Source organism: Monodon monoceros, unplaced genomic scaffold (assembly GCF_005190385.1).
Source record: "Monodon monoceros isolate NGI ecotype Baffin Bay Population unplaced genomic scaffold, NGI_Narwhal_1 Super_Scaffold_12, whole genome shotgun sequence".
NCBI lineage: Eukaryota > Metazoa > Chordata > Mammalia > Artiodactyla > Monodontidae > Monodon > Monodon monoceros.
The window spans coordinates 154841323-154854960 of record NW_021703768.1 but is presented as its reverse complement, the minus strand read 5'-3'; the positions used below and the strand labels follow the sequence as shown (position 1 = coordinate 154854960).

At 53.3% G+C, this 13638-nt stretch overlaps 1 protein-coding gene across 2 annotated transcripts in view; it reads right to left on the bottom strand.

The window, feature by feature from the left end:
* The window catches only part of OBSCN (obscurin, cytoskeletal calmodulin and titin-interacting RhoGEF), a 158108-nt gene that overhangs the window by 58710 nt on the left and 85760 nt on the right, over positions 1-13638 (bottom strand). For both annotated transcript variants that reach the window (XM_029216329.1, XM_029216330.1), the window contains exons 29-36: positions 11964-12236; positions 11267-11533; positions 10034-10300; positions 9658-9921; positions 9071-9334; positions 1519-1782; positions 942-1205; positions 359-622 (exon numbers count right to left, since the gene is read on the bottom strand). In XM_029216329.1, the coding sequence (XP_029072162.1) occupies positions 359-622; positions 942-1205; positions 1519-1782; positions 9071-9334; positions 9658-9921; positions 10034-10300; positions 11267-11533; positions 11964-12236 (2127 nt within the window). The remainder of the gene's footprint in view (positions 1-358; positions 623-941; positions 1206-1518; positions 1783-9070; positions 9335-9657; positions 9922-10033; positions 10301-11266; positions 11534-11963; positions 12237-13638) is intronic.

The window sequence follows — 13638 nt, the reverse complement described above, 5'->3', positions numbered from 1 at the left end:
TCCTTCCTCAGACCCTTTGTGAACTTGGCAGGCAGGCCTGGAGATGGTCAGAAACACACAAACACTATCACGCTCTCTGAACACGCAGAAGAAACAGGACGTGGATAGTTCATAGAAGATACAAAACCTAACTGGACACGGACCACCTGCTGGGTGTGCCCAGTACACACTGGACTGTGACATTTAAAGGTCCAACCTGTACATGTGCCACATAACAGACAGGGAACATGAGGGGGACAACAAAAGAATTATGGAAGGAAAAGGATAGTGAGAGAGCAGGGTAGAAAAGGAAACTGAGAGCAGAGAGGTGATGGGCAGCCACCAAATGCCATTCCACGTGGTCACATGTGGTCTTTACCCCTGATGGTGAGCGTGGCTGATGTCTTCTCCTGCCCGCACACACACGAGTACTCCCCAGCATCCTCCACAGTCAGGCCATGGATCTCCAGCTCACACACGGCCCCGTCCTGCCTCAGGCTCACTCTGTCCCCAGCTCTGAGGGTCTCAGGCCCCTTCCTCCACTCCACGGGGGCTGCCTTACTCAGTTCACAGTGCAGCATGACCATGGCCCCTTCCGTGGCCTCTTCCTTCCTCAGACCCTTTGTGAACTTGGCAGGAAGGCCTGGAGATGGTCAGAAACAAACACTATCACGCTCTCTGAACAAACAGAAGAATCAGGATGTGCACAGTACAGAGAGGACACAAAACTCAACTGGACACCGACCACCTGATGGGTGTGCCCAGTACACACTGTGGACTGTGACTCTTACAGGTCCAACCTGTACATGTGCCACACAACAGACAGAGACCATGACAGGGACAATAAAAGAATTATGGAAGGAAAAGGATAGTGAGATAGCAGGGTAGAAAAGGAAACTGAGAGCAGAGAGGTGATGGGCAGCCACCAAATGCCATTCCACGTGGTCACATGTGGTCTTTACCCCTGACGGTGAGTGTGGCTGATGTCCTCTCCTGCCCGCACATGCACGAGTACTCCCCAGCATCCTCCACGGTCAGGCCACGGATCTCCAGCTCACACACAGCTCCGTCCTGCCTCAGGCTCACTCTGTCTCCAGCTCTGAGGGTCTCAGGCCCCTTCTTCCACTCCACAGCAGCTTCCTTGCTCAGCTCACAGTGCAGCGTGGCCGTGGTCCCTTCTGTGGCCTCCTTGCTTCTCAGTCTTCCTAGGAACTCAGCAGGTAGGGCTGGGCAGGGTCAGATGAACACAGAACATCAGAGTCTCAGGAGAACTTTGGAGACATGACAGAACAGAGGAAAAAACAGACTCCAACAGAACAACAGGACAGAACCTGCAGTGACACAAGGGGTAGGAAGTAGCTCAGAGCTGGTTTCTCATGGTTCACACAATAGCCCAGGAAGGAGGAAGGAAATCCATGGTGTTATAGGAAGAGGGTGACACTGAGACAAGGAGGGTGGATGGGATGAGTGCAGGGGGAAACCAGGAAGTCAATAATTGGACACCAAAAGACATCTCTGCTTGGCCACACGGGTCTTTACCCCTGACGGTGAGCATGGCTGAGGTTTTCTCCTGCCCACAGACGCATGAGTACTCCCCAGCATCTGCCACAACCAGGCCACAGATCTCCATTTCACACATGGCTCCGTCCTGCCTCAGCCTCACTCTGTCCCCAGCTCTGAGGGCCTTGGGCCCCTTCCTCCACTCCACCGGGGCTTCCTTGCTCAGCTCACAGTGCAGTATGGCAGTGGCCCCTTCTGTGGCCTCCTTGGTCTTCAGATCTTGGATGAACCGAGCAGGTAGGGCTGCAGAGGGTTAGATGGACAGAAACGATCAACCCCTCAAAAGGACTGGGCATATGACCGGAACATTCAGGATGAGAACAGAAGCAGCAATGTGGAGGACATGTGAAGAGACAGACCAACGCATATATGACAGTGTGATCATCTTGCATCTTTCCCAGTGAGGTGCAGGGTGGCAGGGGACTGGTTCCATCCAGACCTCTTGTCTTCTCAGAGCGCATCTGTCCTACCTATATCCATTCACACTGTCTAAGCGCTGACCTTGTCTGCACCCAGAGTACAAAGCAGGCTCCTCCAACTCATACATGCAACAATGCAATGTACATCTCTCCTGGGAGAACCCCCAGAAGGCACCTTCCAGTCATGACATCAAGTGACCCACTGACATCCCTCAGTTGTGCTCCCCACCCCAGGCAGAGTGTCAATCCAGCACTGCCCACATCTGGGCTCACTGCATGCCTTCCCTGCCCACACCAGGCCCCACCTCATCCACCTCGCACATTCCTTTCCTTACCCCACTGGACTTGCACTCTCCTAGCTCAGGTCTCCTAGACCCTAATGGATTCTAGCTGTGGCCTTCTAACCACGCCCCAAGCCCTCCAACCTGCAGTCTTCTCCTCCATCCCAACTCCAGAAAGAGTGTGAGCTTCACAAGTTATAGCTGACCAGAGCCCACCCTGGTTACAACCTGTTGTGGGGTGAATCGTGTCCCTCAGAAATCATATGTTGGAGCCCTAACCCCCAGGACCACAGAATGTAGATGTATTGGGGGATGTGGTCTTTAAAGAGGTGACTGAGGAAAAAGGAAGTCACTGAGGTGGAACCTAACCCAACATGACTGGTGTTCTTGTAAGGAGAGGATATTAGGACACAGATACACACACAGAGGGATGACCATGTGAGGACATGGAGAAAAGATGGCCGTCTACAAGCCAAGGAGAGAGGTCTCGAGGGAAACCAGCCTTGCCCACACCTTGATCTCAGACTTCTAACTCCTAGGACTGGGAGGAAAAAATTTTCTGATGTTTAAAGCCACTGTTATGTTGTTAAGCCATTCAGATTTTGGTACCAGGAGTGGGTCGCTACTGTAACAAATACCTAAAATTATGGAAGTAGCCTTGGAACTGGGTGATGGGTCACAACTGGAAGAGTACTGAGGTGCATGTTAGATAAATCTAGATTGGCTTGAAGAGATTATGGGTAGAAATATTGATGCTAAAGGTGCTTCTGGTGAGGCCTCAGATGGAAATGAGAAATGTGTTATTGGAAACTGGAAGAAAGGCAATCCTTTAATAAGCAGCAAAGAATTTGGCTGAAACGTGTCCCAGAGTTTTGTGGAAGGTAGAACTTACAAGTGAACTTGGATATTTAGCTGAGGCAACTCGTAAGCCAAGCACTGAAGACACAGACTGATTGCTCCTTGTTGCTTATGGTAAAATGTGAGAGAAAACTGAGTTATGTCAAAGAAGGAAGTATTTAAGCAAACGGAAACCAAAAGTTGAGGATTTAGAAATTTTCCAGCCCACTGAAATCACAAAAAAATGAGAATGCCTGTTCTAGAGAGAATACCAAGGGTGTGGCTGGAAAATCATTCAGTAAAGAGATTATGAGTGTGGGTCCTGGATCCAATCAGCCACCTCAGCAAAGTCAGGACTAGAGATAGAATTATCCAGGAAGGCTGTGTGGAAGGCTCTTGTCTGAAAGCTTGGACTCCTGTGAATTGTAAAGGAGACCAACAAGGCTTTTGAGAATTTTATATCAGCAGAAACCCTGCCAACCATGACTTAATCAGACACGGAAGGGACAAAATGATGGAAGCTGGGATTTCTATAGGATGGGTCAATACAGCTATCTGGCTGGGAACATGTGCTATCCTTCAAAGTTGGGAAGAATAACCCCAATGGCAATTCAGAGGTCAGCAGGGATGCCACTGCATCCATGGTCCCAGAGGGCCATGCCACCTCTGTCCAGGGCCAAGGGGGTGAGGTCACCACTCTGGTGGACCCAGAGACAGAGCATTGAGCCAGAGGATCATTCTCCAGCCTTAAAATCTAACAGAATCTGTCCTACTAGATGCTGGGTTTCTGTGAAACCAGTGGCCTCTTTCTTCTTTCCTATTCCTCTCTTTTGCAATGGGAATATCTATCCCACGCCTGTTCCACTGAAGTGTTTTGGAAACGTATAACTTGTCTGATTTCACAGGTTCACAGCTGGCGAGGAATTTTGCCTCAGGATGAATCGTAACTCTAGTCTCACACATACTTGATTTAGATGAGATTTAGATTAGATTTTTGACTTAGCTTGATACTGGAATGGGTTAAAACTTTTGGGTTTGGGGGATGAGGTAAATGTACTCTGCATGTGAAAAGAACATGCATTTTGGGGGACAAGATGACAGAGTATTATGGACTGAATCATGTCTCCCCTCAAATTCATATGTTGAAGCCTTAACCCCCAAGAGCTCAGAATGTGAATTTATTTGGAAATAAGGTCTTTATAGAGGTAATTAAGGACAGAATGGGGCCACGGGCGGGGGGGGGGGGGTACTAATTCAATCTGACTTATAAGTGTCCTTATAAGAAGAGGAGATTAGAACACAGGAACACACAGAGGATGCCCAGGTGAGGACAAAGGGAGAATACAGCTGTCTACAAGCCAAGAAGAGAAGCCTCAAAAGAAACCAACACTGCAGACACCTTGGTCTTGGACTTCCAGCCTCCAGGACTGTGAAACAATAAATGTGTGCTGTTAAGTCACCTATATGTGGTATTTGTTATACAGCCCAAGCTTTCTGAGACAGAGCTCTTCAGAGCCTCCACACAATCTCCAAGGTCAATCAAACGCTGTTACCACACACAGGAGGGCCTGGCCTGTCTGGCCACCTACTCCCTGAGCCCCTCAATGCTGCACCTCAGTCTTTCTGTGCACATCCGTCACTAACATGAATGACTCCACTCCACACCTGAGGTCGAGACCCCATGCATACCCACAGCCCCAGCCAAGTGCCAGTGGCTCAGAGCAGCTCTCCTGGACCATGATGCCTCCCTAGGGGTGTCCTCACACCACCTGCCCCTTGGGTCTGTACCCGCAGGGTCTAGACAGGGCTGGCCAGTGCGTTTTGTGAGATGGATCAGACAGACGGTGACTGTAACCCTAAGACGACAGTGATGTTGGGAGAGCACAGAACAGGTGGCAGAGAGAAGTCATTCAGTTGGCCACATGCAGTCTTTACCCCTGATGGCCAGTGTGGCAGAAGTCCTCTCCTGCCCGCACACACACAAGTACTCCCCGGAGTCCGCCACAACCAGGCCATGTATCTGCAGCTCACACTTGGCCCCATCCTGCTTCAGGCTCACTCTGCCCCCAGGTTTGAGGGTTTCGGGCCCCTTCCTCCACTCCACAGGGGCCGCCTTGCTCAGCTCACAGCGCAGGGTGGCCATGGCCCCTTCCATGGCTTCTTCATTCTTCAGACCCTTTGTGAACTTGGCAGGCAGGGCTGGTCAGAAAGACACACACACAATCACACTCTGTGAGCACACACAAAAGGCAGGATGCGAACAACACAGAGGAAACACAAACCCAAGCACACATGGGCCATGTGCTGGCTGTGCCGAGGACACACTGTGGTTGGTGGCTTCCCTCAGCCCAGCCCCTTCTGTGGACTCCTCAGGCCTAATCCTTTGTATTAACCTCGGAGGCAGGGCTGAGAAGGGTCAGAATGACATGGAGACCATCGGATTCTCTGGAGAAGTTTGGGGGCAGAACGTGACAGGATGGAGGAAAAGACACAGACTCCAACAGGACAACAGAACAGTACCAGTGGTGACACGAGGGGCGGGAAGTGGCTTAGCTGCTGGTTTCTTCTGGTTCATACAACAGCCCAGGAAGGTGGAAGGGATTCCACTGCCTTATGGGAAAAAGGTGGCACCGAGACAGGGAGAGAACATGGAATGAATGCAGATGGATGCAATGAAGTCAATAACTGAACACCAAAATATGGCTCTGCTTGATCACACGTGGTCTTTACCCCTGACAGTGGGCATGGCCAAGGTCCTCTCCTGCCCACATACACACAAGTACTCCCCAGCATCCATCATAGCCAGGCCATGATCTCCAGCTCCCACACGGCTCCACCCTGCCTCAGGCTCCCTCTATTTCCATCTCAGAGGGTCTCGGGGCCCTTCCTCCAATCCACAAGGGCCATCTTGCTCAGCTCACAACACAGTATGTCCATGGTCCCTTCTGTGGCCTCTTCATTCCTCAGACCCTTTGTGAACTTGGCAGGCAGGGCTGAGGAAAGCTAAGAAGTCACTGAGAACATCAGACTCTCTCAGGGGACTCTGTGTCCAGGACACCACAAAAACCACACAAACTGCAAAAGAGCACAGTATGAACAAGTGGGAAAATGCACAGATGGTGATGGTGGCAAATGCCCCAGAGGGAACAGAGAACACAAAGCACTGGACATGACATCTACTGGACAGGGAAACAGAAGCCATGAGACAGCTGGGGGAATCCAGCTGAAAAGATACAGAAAGGCACAGGATCCAACAGGGGAGGTGGTGACATGGAAACAAGTCCATTTGGCCTCACGTGGTCTTTACCCCTGACAGTGAGCGTGGCTGAGGTCCTCTCCTGCCCGCACACACACGAGTACTCCCCAGTGTCCGCCACAGCCAGGCCACGGATCTCCAGCTCACACACGGCCCCGTCCTGCTTCAGGCTCACTCTGTCCCCGGCTCTGAGGATCTCGGGTCCCTTCCTCCACTCCACGGGGGCCGCCTTGCTCAGCTCACAGTGCAGTGTGGCCGTGGTCCCTTCTGTGGCCTCCTCCTTCCTCAGACCCTTTGTGAATTTGGTGGGCAGGGCTGGGCAGGGTCAGAGTGACACAGAAAACATCAGACTCTCTGGAGAATTTGGGGAGATCAGGATGTGGACACTTGACAATAAAACACTCACACTTCGGAGCAAATAAGGAATAAAAGCTTGGACCCACAGACACATGGGTAGGTGGCAGTGCATGGGGGCAGAGGACAGACTAGGCTGAGCCCATCTGGATACAAACCAGCAAGGAAATGGAATCCTCAGTGAGGACCTCATGACATGGACAGACACATAGAAATGGCCACAGTGCCCACAGGATGGATGGAAAGGGACAGTAATCAGAAGGGATGTCCTCTCAGCATCTTCCATGGCCCATCCTGCCTCAGAGTGTATCTGATGCCAGATTCAAGGGCCCAGACCCCTTCCCCCACTCTACATGCCAGGCTGCCCAGCTTACACCACACCATGGCTGTGGCCCCCTCCAGGCCTCATTTCTTAGCAATTTTATGATCTTGAGGGATATATCTGGGGACGGAGACACAAAGAGAGCTACCTAAACTTTCCCACGAGTTTGCACCAGCACTCCCGCCTTGTCAACTCCTGCTGCTGCTGGGGCCAGAGCCCCGGCATGACTGGGCCTGAACAGGACTGACAGAGCTAGGAACACCACAGCTATAAGGGAAGCCGAAGCCACCCTCCTCCTGGCCTGTCGTCCTGGAGTAGGTGTCCTTGGGACCTGCATACTCTTAAAAGCAGCTCTCTTGGGCTGCTTGCAGCTGGTCAACTTGGGTCCTCTGCTCCTTGGCCACTGGTGGTGCCTCGTGCAGTGCAAGTTGCTCTTGACTGTGAGATAGGCCTCCAGGCCCACATCCCCTGTGGTCTCCTGGTGGGTCTGAACAGTGTGAGTGCCCAGTGTCTCTGCGCTGGAGACGCTGCACTCCATTCATGAAGTTCAAGGTGGCATGGTGGCCTGGCCTCTCCCCAAAGATCTGCGTATCTGTGCACATGACGGTCCTGCCCAGCCTCCAGAACCCTCTTCAGGGTCCACCTTGTCTTGTGAGCATGGCCCAACAGGGCCCAGGATGTGAGGCCCCTGTGCACCTACAGAGCTGTCCTTCCTTCTGTGCTGAGATGCCCCCGGGCCCCTTCATCAATGTTGCTCACTGGACCCTCTCAGGACATGGTGGGTGGCCTCATCCTCTGTCCCATCTGCTACCCCCGCAGGAAGTGACTAGGCCCTCACTAGGGCAGGCCCCTGAGGACCTGGACCCCCAGCACAGGGAGCTGACCTATTGCCAGGCCATGAGCCACACCACAGCAAAGCCCCGTCCTGAGTCCTCATCTCTGAGGGTCTCAGGCCCCTTCCACCACTGCATGGGGCTGCCTTGCTCAGCTCACAGCACAGCACGAATGTGGACATGGCTCCTCCCATGGCCTGCTCACGCTTCATAAGTTTTTTGAATTGGCTGGTCAGGCCTGGGGAAGGTCAGACGGACACACAGACTGATAGACTCTGGAGCTTGCAGACAAGGAATGGGCCACAGACACCATGCTGGCCACACAAGCACCCATTGGAAGGGGGGCCCCGAGGGGACACCAGGCAAAATGCCCACAGTGGGCTGCTCTGATGCAAGGGGACTCCCACTACCCCACTTCAAGGATATCCACCCAGCTGGCCATCTTCCACCCCACAAAGAAAGTGGCCCTACTGGCCCCTAAACACATGGGCCAGCCCTCCTGCTCTAGCTGACTGTGCCCCACCCTCAAACTGTGACCTCTCATCCCGTGTCCCAGCCACAGGTCACCATGCCACGCCTGATGGACCCCCTTCTGTGGCAGTTGCCTAGAGCCAGCTTACCTGCCACAGATGCCAGACAGGGAACCCAACGCCAGCACGGGTGTCCACCTGCCCTTCCTGACTCTGGCTCTGCGCCTCTGTGCAGCTCTTCCTGCCCCTCCTTCCTCTCCTTCCACAGTCAAGCACTGTCCACACCCACTTCACCTCCACCCTATCCCTACACCCAGCCTCACCTCTCCTAACCACCAGGAGCCGGACAACAGAACCTAGGACCTCCCATCACGGCTCTCCCATGGCCCAGCATGCATGTCCCAGCTTCCACCTCTTGACACCCCGTTTGACATCCCACCCTTGAGGGCCACGCTTTGATCAACTTCCTAGCTTCTCTTGGCATGCCCCCTCAAGAGGACCATACTTCCACTCTTGTACTGTGTGGGTGCCCTCCTTCTCTCCCTCAGGCATGAGCCCCTGAGAGCAGGGAGGACCATATTCTCTGCTCTTTATCTGAGACGAGCCTCACAGAAGCAGGTGCTGGGAGACTCGTGCTGCAGGAATGCAGGAGATGCACATAGAAGCGAAAGACTGTACACAGACAGGGCAGAGCTCAAGGACGTGATCAAGCCCTCAGACACGAAGCCACTGCTCCACGTGGCCACACACAGTCTTTACCCCTGACAATCAGCCTGGCCGCTGTTCTCTCCTGCCCGCACACGCACAAGTACTCCCCGGCATCTGCCACAACCAGGTCACGGATCTCCAGCTCACACACGGCTCCGCCCTGCCTCAGGCTCACTCTGTCTCCAGCTCTGAGGGTCTCGGGCCCCTTCCTCCACTCCACAGGGGCTGCCTTGCTCAGCTCACAGCGCATCATGGCCGTCGCCCCTTCCATGGCCTCTTCCTTCCTCAGACCCTTTGTGAACTTGGCAGGCAGGCCTGGAGATGGTCAGAGACACACAAACACTATCACGCTCTCTGAACACGCAGAAGAAACAGGACGTGGATAGTTCATAGAAGATACAAAACCTAACTGGACACGGAACACCTGATGGGTGTGCCCAGTACACACTTTGGACTGTGACATTTAAAGGTCCAACCTGTACATGTGCCACACAACAGACAGGGACCATGACAGGGACAATGAAAGAATTATGGAAGGAAAAGGATAGTGAGGCAGCAGAGTAGAAAAGGAAACTGAGAGCAGAGAGGTGATGGGCAGCCACCAAATGCCAGTCCACGTGGTCACATGTGGTCTTTACCCCTGACGGTGAGCGTGGCTGATGTCTTCTCCTGCCCGCACACACACGAGTACTCCCCAGCATCCTCCACGGTCAGGCCACGGATCTCCAGCTCACACACGGCTCCATCCTGCCTCAGGCTCACTCTGTCTCCAGCTCTGAGGGTCTCAGGCCCCTTCTTCCACTCCACAGGGGCTGCCTTGCTCAGCTCACAGCGCAGCGTGGCCGTGGTCCCTTCCGTGGCCTCCTTGCTTCTCAGTCTTCCTATGAACTCAGCAGGTAGGGCTGCAACAAGGTCCGATGGACACAGACATCATCTTCATCCCCCCACAAAGGATGAAAGGGGCTGTATGGAACTACATAGGGTCACATGGGCAGAGTGAGTAAGTATACTTACCCTGTACGGTGAGCCTGGCTGATGTTATCTGGTCCCTGAAGCAGCAGGAGTACTGCCCGCTGTCCTGAGGCCGCAGGTCCCGGATGAGCAGTTCCAGCATGGTACCCTCCTGCCGCAGGCTGTACTTGCCTCCAGGCTTCACAACCTCATCTCCACGACGCCACTCCACGGGCATGGCCACCGATGACAGCATGCAGTGTAGTGTGGCAGCACCACCCTCCAGTACCTCCACGTCCTTCAGCCCCTCTTGGAACCGCACTGGCTGAGCTGTGGACAGGCATGAGCTCAGCTCAGCCCTCACCCCGCTGCCTCCTACAGGGGTCTCCCCTGTGGTCAAGCATGGCTGAGAGCAGCAGCTGCAGGGTGCAGGCGGGCCCACCTCACTGTCTACATTGGGGGCTAGTGACAGTGACCTCTAGACCTCTGCCTCTCCAGGAGGGTGAGCCAAACAGCAGGAAACAGAGAAGGGTGGAGTGTTATGGGCTACATTGTGTCCCCCAAATTCATCTGTTGGAGCCCTAACCCTCAGGACCCAGAATGGGGCCGTATTTGGAGATGGGGGTCTCTAAAGAGAAGACTGAGGTAAAATTACGTCACTGGGTGGGTCTTAATCCCACAGTATTGGTGTCCTTACAAGAAAAGGAGATTAGGACACAGACACACACAGAGGGATGACTGTGAAGATACAGGGAGAAGACAGCTATCTACACGCCAAGGAGAAAGACCTCAGGAGAAGCCAGGCCTTCCAACACCTTGATCTCAGACTTCTAGTCTCCAGAACTGGGAGACAATAAACAGGGAGACACGTTTTTTTTTATGCTACTCAGTCTGTGGTATTTGTTACCCAGAACCCGAGCTGACTGAGACAGATGGAGATGAGCCAAGCCAGGAGAAGGGAGACACGGTGATGTCAGAACACAAAACAAAGTCGGGAATGAAGTAAAAAAGAGATTGCTGGTCAGAAGACCAAGAGAGGGTGAGGGATGCTATCAGGACCATCAGAGCCCCAGAGATGGGCAGTAGGGAGCAGAGGGAGATGGATGAACTGCTGGAAAGATACAGGTGGAGAGAAGGAGCCTCAGAACAGCACCCCCCCACACACACACACATAGAGGGCAGAGATAGACAGGGTCAGATAGAGTCCTGGAGTCCCCCTTGCCCTTAGCAAGACAAGAAACAGGGGTGCCCAGAGTGCGGCTGGAGGCTGCCCAGCACCCCCCTCCAGGGGCTCACCATGGACCCTGACAACGGAGCTGCTCCAGGCACCGCCAGCCTCACACTTGTAGCGCCCACCGTCCTGAAGGGTGGTGTCAGTGATGACCAGTTGGGCTCGGCGGCCCTCATAGCTCAGACGGCACCGAGCCGATGGCCGCAGGGCCTTCCCGTCCTTGGTCCAGCACACAGGGTTGTCTAAAGCAGCAGTCTCACAGACCAGGGTCAGATCTTCCCCCTCCATGACTGCGGCATCTGTGAGCTCCCGGGAGAAAACACCTGGCTTCTCTGAAGACAGAGAGGGATGCATATGACACTTGTGGGCTTCTGCAGGAAAAGCCCCAGGTCTCACTGCAGACCAGGCAACACTCCTGGTCAGTACCCACCTGTCCCCCTCAGTCTGGGCTGCAGACAGGGCTGCTGGGGGAACAGGACAGGCTCTGTGTGGCTCCACATACCAGAGGGGTGGGCCCAGCCTCTACACTGACCTTGAGCTCACCTCTGCATACCATGTGCAACAACGCATCTTGAAATAGTGCCACTCAGCCTCCCAAGGCCCGCTCCCTGGGATCCAAGGCCCCAGCCCATGGGAAGTCCATGGTGCCTTCTCTGTAAGCCCCAGGGCCTCACCCAGCGTGTGGCCAAGCCACTGTCTTGAGGTTTCATGCTTAGTCACACAGACTGGCCCCCACCATGGCACTGGGCACATGCAGCCTACCTATGACCTGCAAGGCAGCTGAGGTCCGCTGGTCGCCTGCCTCAAAATGGATGGTGCCTGAGTCCTTGAGGGCCAGCTGCCGCAGGGTAAGCACATGGTAGCCACCTGGCTGGACCTTGATCTCACTGAGTTTGTTGGCAGACAGTGGGGTTTTGTCCAAGAACCAGTGGACGGGCTTGTAGTCGGCAGGGGAGATACGGCAGCAGAAGGTGGCCGAGGAGCCCTCCTGCACCTCCAAGTCCTTCAGGTCCTCTGTGATGAGCACTTTCTGGCCTGCAGGGACACAAACGGGCATGTCAGTGACCCTCTGGCCAGCTGCCAAGGGAAACAGGGTGCTCCCCAAGACCTGGGGTGGGCTCACGACAGAGATCGAGCAAATGACTCTAACGGGCTCCGAATGACAAAACATAAAACAGTAAGTGGGTCCGAGCTGGACTGTCCAAAAGTATTTGTTTTAGATCCTTCAGTGAGCCCCAATCCACCTCTGGGGTCCTTCTGCAGAGCACACAAGGTGACCCACTTTAGGCCCCTCCATCAGGCTGTGCTCCTTAACCTGTCTAGGCCAGTTATGCCTGTCACAGAAATCACTTGATGCAATTCAATTTTGTATTAACAGAGGAAACGAGTGTGACGAAAGATGCATGGCTATGATAACATTTAAATCGAATGCATTGGAGGACTGACAACGTGAATCGCTAGAAAAAAATGTTTTGCTGTTGTCTTAGGTATGGTGAAACCTTAGGAAGAAGTTATAAATATAGAGATAGATTGGCCGCCAGATTCCTTCTGCATTCACAGGTGTCTTGAAGCTATTGCACACCAGAAAGCATAGATAGCACATCAGGAGGGTGATGTACACAAAAAGAGATACGGAATTCTGATTCGTGAACTGATACACAAAGAAAAGGCTCTGGCTGACGCTATTAGACGGGTACAAGTCTGTGTGTTTTAAACGTTTTTAAAGACCATATGTTGTTATCATGGGACACTCTGACTTTTTTAAAGTATGAACATCTACTGGGTTGGCCAAAAAGTTCGTTTGGGTTTTTCGTAGCATCTTACGGCAAAACCTGAACGAACTTTTTGGTCAACCCAATACTTTATTAGATAGCGGTGCTTCTACTGCACTAACAAAACGTTTTCACTGAGCTCAGTGGATTCACTGTATTTCACTGAAAAAGAGAAAAAAATCAAGAGTGAGTCTTCTTTGTTATTCTTTTGGGTTTTTTTTTCTGTGGAGAGACCCCCAGGAAGGACCTCCACCTGACTTCACCCTGGACACCGGCCCTGGGATCTGGAGGGCTGGGCTCAACCCTGCCCTGATGCCTACTTGTCCTACACCCCTGAACCAGCCAACAACCCCGAGTAAAGGCCCAGTCTCCCTATCTGTGAAGTGGGAGAGTGATAACCCTCACCCTGCCTGCCAGGTGAAAACTGCTGCTCACACCTGAAAACTTTCCCGAGCAAGTCTCCTTCCACAGGAGCAGAGGCGGTACATCTGCATGTAAGTACATGCAGAGCTCATGCAGGGGCACACGCTGGAAGGGTTCCAGAAACATTCATCCAGCAAATGAAGGCACAAATAAATGAGGGCTGCTGAATCATTTACACAAGGCCCAGCTGGGAGGGTCAGAGACAAGACCACCCAGGACAACTCCCCTTGGAGATGGGGAAA